The sequence below is a fragment of the Apteryx rowi genome, unplaced genomic scaffold (genome assembly GCF_003343035.1).
Source record: "Apteryx rowi isolate R43461 unplaced genomic scaffold, aptRow1 scaffold_56, whole genome shotgun sequence".
NCBI classification, from domain to species: Eukaryota; Metazoa; Chordata; class Aves; order Apterygiformes; family Apterygidae; genus Apteryx; species Apteryx rowi.
This window is the reverse complement of record NW_020450827.1, coordinates 293571-298886: the sequence shown is the minus strand read 5'-3', so window position 1 is coordinate 298886 and position 5316 is coordinate 293571. Positions and strand designations below refer to the sequence as shown.

At 71.2% G+C, this 5316-nt stretch overlaps 1 protein-coding gene across 1 annotated transcript in view; it reads left to right on the top strand.

Annotated features, from left to right (window-relative positions):
• Window positions 1-2553: 2553 nt before the first annotated feature.
• DOK2 (docking protein 2) overlaps window positions 2554-5316 on the top strand; it is a 5350-nt gene continuing 2587 nt past the window's right edge. The window contains exons 1-3 of the mRNA XM_026081915.1: window positions 2554-2710; window positions 3654-3950; window positions 4183-4279. Coding sequence (XP_025937700.1) covers window positions 2648-2710; window positions 3654-3950; window positions 4183-4279 — 457 coding nt within the window. The 5' untranslated portion in view covers window positions 2554-2647. The remainder of the gene's footprint in view (window positions 2711-3653; window positions 3951-4182; window positions 4280-5316) is intronic.

The following is a 5316-nucleotide window of genomic DNA, read 5'->3' as shown; positions in this document are numbered from 1 at the left end:
GAATAGCTCCGCGCCCGCTGCGGCGTAGGGTGACGTCAGCGACGCCGGCGGCGTAGGGGGAGGGAGGGCCGGGCTTTGTTGACATGGCTCTTAAAGGGGCCGCGCGCCCCGCGCTGCGCCGCTGCCCCCCAGTGCCCCCCTGCGCTGATGTCCCCAGTGTCCCCGGGACCAGTGTCCCCCGCACCAGTGTCCCTGGCACCAGTGCCCCCAGAGCCCCCATGCCCCCAGCACCAGTGCCCCAGTGCCTCCAGTGTCCCCCATTCCCCTGGCACCAGTACTCCCAGTGCTTCCAGTGTCCTGGCACCAGTGCCCCCAGTGCCCCCAGAGCCTCTGGCACCAGTTCCCCTAACCTCCAGCACCAGTGCCCCCCGTGCCCCAGCCACCAGCGCCCCCAGTACCGCCAATGCCCCTGCCACCAGTGCCCCTGTGCCCAGAGCCCCCAGCAGCAGTGTCCCCAGTACCCCCAGGATCCCCGGCCCCTCGCACCAGTGCCCCCAGTGCCCCCCATGCTCCTGGCACCAGTGCCCCCAGTGCCTCCAGTGCCCCCAGCCCCAGCTCCCGGGCCCCCGAGGCCTGCACCTCCCACGGCCCCACGGGCTCCCCCAGCCTCGGGGACCCCCCCGGACCCCCCACTCCCGGCCCAGCCCGCTGCAGTCCGGGGGCACCGCGGCCGCCCTGAGCCCCTCGGCGCTGCCTCGGCAGCAAGGCAAGAAGCGTGCGAAAGGGGCATTTTCATCCTGCAACATTTCGCCCTGTTTATTTTCCCCCTCGCTTGAGGCCTGCGCGGAGGATGCAGCAAACATTGGTGCCCTCTCGTGGCTTGAGGTTGAAGGCCCGAGGTGCCAGCGCGCCCCGAAAGCCGCGGTGCCCTGCCTGCGCCGACGGCCCTGGCCTGCATGCATGAAGGCCGTGTGTCCTGCATGCACCGAAGGCTGTGTGTCCTGCATGCACCGAAGGCTGTGCGTCCTGCATGCACCAACAGCCGTTTCCTGCATGCACTGAAGTCTGTCCCCTGCATGCACCGACGGTTGTGTTTCCTGCATGCACCAAGGCCATGTGTCTTGCATGCACTGAAGGCACGAGGCCTCAGCTCCATCTTGCTGGTTGTGCTGGCCCCAAATCTCAGTGCCTGACCTGTGAAGCAGAAAGYGCAGCCYGTCCKCCTGCCCCATCCCCATCCCCATCCCTGTCCCGGTGTTTGCTGAGGAACAGCCCAGCCGYGGCTGAGTTTGAACCTCGCGGTGGGCTGCCTCCTCCCAGCCGGCATGCAGCCTCCGGCTGGGAAGTCAGGGCGATGCTGGGGCGGAAGGCTTTGATTAGCAGAGCTCGGAGACGCGCTCCCGCTGCTCCCGGCATGAAAGGCGGCAGCGCCGGAAAGCCGGGGGCCGCTCGGCTGACCCCCACCACCACCTGCCTCGCGGCCTTCCCAAGCCTTTTATTCGGGGGAACGTCTCCGGAGAGCGGGCAGCCCCCTGGCACGCCGCCTTCCTTCCCTCCAAGAGCTCTCCGGCTTCCCGCACSGCCTGAATACCTCCATGCGGAGCCGGCGGGGACTTGAAAGGGAGCCGGGGAAGAGCCGCCGCGCGCCGGGACGAGGGGGCCGAGCCCGGCTAGCAAGTCCCCTTCCCTAATGGGGGGCAGCCTTTGGGGAGGGGGCTCGGGGGGCTGCAAGAGGCGTGCAAAGCCTGGGGGGAGGAGGAGGAGGAGGAGGAAGGCCTCCGGCTGCAAAGACCCCCAGGCACGGCTCTCCCTGCCGCCCCGGAGGAGAGGGCGGATGCCCCCGCCGCACGCGGGCCAGGGCCGGGCTGCCGGCGCCGCGGGAGAGAAAATGATGAGCCRGTAAATCTGCTTCCTGCGAGACCTGTAACACTTTCCATCCTCTCTGCAGCGGAGGTACAAACAACCCATTTCCGGGTAGAGAGCAGCCTGGGCCCCGGCGCTCCGAGGAATTTCGTTCCCACTGCGGATTCCCCGCGGGAGGGCACAGGGCGGCTTGGCCTCGCCGCGGCTCCCCCAAGGCTCTGCCCGCCGCACGTGCTTTCAGGCTCAGCGGCTGCGTGGCCTCCCGAGGGGGCGTCTCTAGCCCCATTTCCCAGATAGGAAAACTGAGGCACGGGCAGGGGGGTTTGCCCACCATGGTGCCTCTCCYGGTCCTACCCGGCTTGGGATCGTACGGATGGGCAAAATGCACAGCTCCTGCGACGGCCCTGGTGATGTGCACGCGCATGCGGCGGTGCCGCGGCGTGCACGGCTCTGCGGCGGCGGGGTGCACGGCCCCGGGGACGCGGCGTGCRCCCTGCGCGAGCACCCGCCCTCCCGCCTCCGAGCAGCGCCCGCGGCTGCCCTTTTTGGTAAGATTGCAAATACAGGAAGCTCGAGCGCAAAACGTACATGTGTAGGAAACGAAAAAAAAAAAAAGACATATATATATATATATACACACCGCGGCCGCGCGTCACATGGTGAGACAGYGCGGTCGGGGGAGCGAGGTCCGCGCCGTGCGCAGGGGAAGGGCTGACAGCCGGGGGGGCGCCCGAAACAGGAGCGGGGGCGAGGGGCCGGGGGCGAAGGGCGCGAGAGCAGCCCGCGGGGCGCCGGCGCCGGCGGCGGCGAAGGTGCGGCGCGGGAGGATGCCCCTGGCTGGAGGATGGACGAGGCGGTGGTGAAGCAGGGCTCGCTCTACCTGCAGCTGCAGCAGACCTTCGGGAAGGTAAGGACGAGCCCGGGCAGCGCGCGGCTCCGCGCACGGCCGGGGCCGGCTCTCTCCCTCCTGCCTCCGCGCCCCGACTTCGCCATCTTGCAACGGGCCGGTTTGGGCGTTCCTGCCCCGAAACGGCGCCGGGGGCAGGAATGGGGGTTTCCTGCGCGGGGGGTTCGAAGCCCCGTCAGTGCGCGGGGGGAGCCCCGCGGGCCGGCGGCGCAGCGCGGCGCGGCGGGAGGAAGGAGCGCGCACGCCGGTGCGGGGGAGCGTTGCGGGCACGGCGGGGATTTGGGTGGGAACGGGCGCATCCGCAGGAGCCGGGCGACCGCGCCGGGCTCGGGAGCCTTTCCGAAGCAAAGCCTCCGGCTCGCTGGGAAGGCGCTCGGGGACGGGAGGCGCTGGATGCGCCCTGCGAGAGGGGACGAGCTGGCCGGGCTGCAGGGTGCCCCGCGGCACCGGGACGGCGCCGGAGGGCTGCGGAGCCGCGTGAGCCCGGCGGCGGGCGGCGGAAGCAGCGGAGCGCCGGGTGCCCGCGGTGCAAGCGGCCGCAGCGGCCCCCCGCGCCGTCGCTTCAGGCAGCCGGGAGCGGCGGGGGTTTAGCAAGGGCTCCCTGCGGGCTACCGCTCTTGTGCAAGAAGGGGAAGGAGCTTCCTGGGCGTCTCCGGCTCGCGCCGGGCTGCAGCTCGCTCCCCACGGCCGCCGCCGCGCGCCGGGACGAAAGGGCTCGAGCGGCGAGCGTCCCCGTGCCYGGTGCCGCCGGCGGGGAGCCCCGCGGCGCCTTGCCAGCCCCGGCGAAACGGCGCCACGTCTTAGCGAGGGCGGCAGCGCCCCGCGGGCTCCTCTTGCGGGGATGCTCGGAGGCGTGCGAGGCCGGGCTCGTGCTCGAGCCGCCGGCGCGGGAAAGCACCTAGAAAGGCGTTCCTGATCCGTCCCCTTCGTTCCCCTCYGGCAGAAATGGAGGAAGTTCTGGGGCATTTTGTACCGGGAAAGCTCCTGCTCCACGGCCCGCCTCGAGCTCTTCGAGGGCTCCGCGCCGCCGGCCGCCGACAAGCTGCGGCGGGGCGAGGGCGGCAGGAAGCTCGTCAAGCTGAGCGACTGCGTGCACGTGGCGGAGGCGCCCGGCGACGCCGGCGGCCCCCGCGACACCGTCCCCTTCCTGCTGGAGACCACCGACAAGCGCTACCTGCTGGCGGCCGAGGCTTCCGAGGCGGCCGGCTGGATCGGGAAGCTCTGCGAGCTGGCTTTTCCCGTGAGCCRGGGCCGGGGCTGGCGGGAGCGGGATGCCGGCTGGCGGGGGCGAGGGCAGGGGGGATTCGGAGCGGTGGGCGGGAGGGGATAACCGGGACGTGMGGGACACGGGGGGACCCCGAGCCGCTCGGGGCTGTGCCGCGGGGCAAAGCGGAGGCGGCTCTGGGCACGCCGGGGATGCAGGGCACGGCTATCCAGCAGCTCATCCGCCGCTCTTTCCTCGGGAGGAGCAGGCGGCGACGGGGAAGGATAGCCAACAAGCCGTGCTGAAATCCAAGAACGGCGAGTTTTCCATGGAGGAGAACTCCCTCTACAGCTCCAGCAGCAAAGGTGGGCAGCGCGGCGGGCCGGGGGCCGCGAGCCGGGCCGGGGAGCGGGGAAGGTGCGGGGAGCTCGGTGCCTTGTACGCAGCGAGACGGCGCTGCGCCGAGCGCTGCGCTTACGGGTGCACGCGCGGAGCGACGGGGCGAGACGTGGGCTTGGAGGCGGACGGCTGGACGGAGGGATGGATGGAAAGGGAGGAGGAGCAAGGAAGCGGCAGCCCCCTGGCCAGGCCACCTCCGGCACCTCCACGTCTCCGGGGCATGGTGCTCCCAAACATCCCGCCTGCTGCACTGGGCTTGCAGCAGGGAGCAGCGCTTACGCCTCCCCCCTGCTCCCGCGCGGCGATCGCGGGCCCGGGCTGCGCTTTCCTGCCCGTCTCGTGCGAGTCCCAGCAGACTCGGGCGCAAAYGCTGCCCGGGCGGCTGCAGGCTCGGCTGCTGCCTGCGGGGCCGGGGCCGGGGCCGTGCACACGCCGCAGCTCCCCCCTCGCCCCCGCTGCAGCCTGCCTCATTTTGCACGTGAAAACAGCCACCGCAACAGTCACTCGCAGGCGGCGCGCGGCGAAGCCCGCTGCAGAAATAGCCGCTTCGGGCTCTTCCTGCGCTGTGGTTTGGCAGGGCAGAGCTCGGCTGCGATAACTGGCCGCTCCCAAGCGGCCGGCGCCTCCGAGCCCTTATCGGCCGGACACTGCTTCCCCACCGCCCCCTGGCCCCGGGGTCACGGTCCCCATCGCACCACGGCAGCGCCGGGGGGGCCGTGCTCGGGGCTGCCCCTGGGCTGGGGGATGGGATGATCCGGCAAAAAGGCAGCTCCGGCTGGGGGCGGCGCGAGTGCCGGGGAGAGGGGGGTGCCGAGGCCCCCAGACCTCCGTGAGCTGGCGAGTYGCAGGAGCCCAGCACGGGAGCTGCTGCGGCTCTCGGTTAAAGCCCGGGTTGTGCTGGTCCCCCCTGCTCTCGCCTGCACACGGGGGGAGGTGGCTTGAGGGCACCTTCATGCACAGATATGTGCACCCTCATGCACGGACGTGTGCACCCTCATGCACA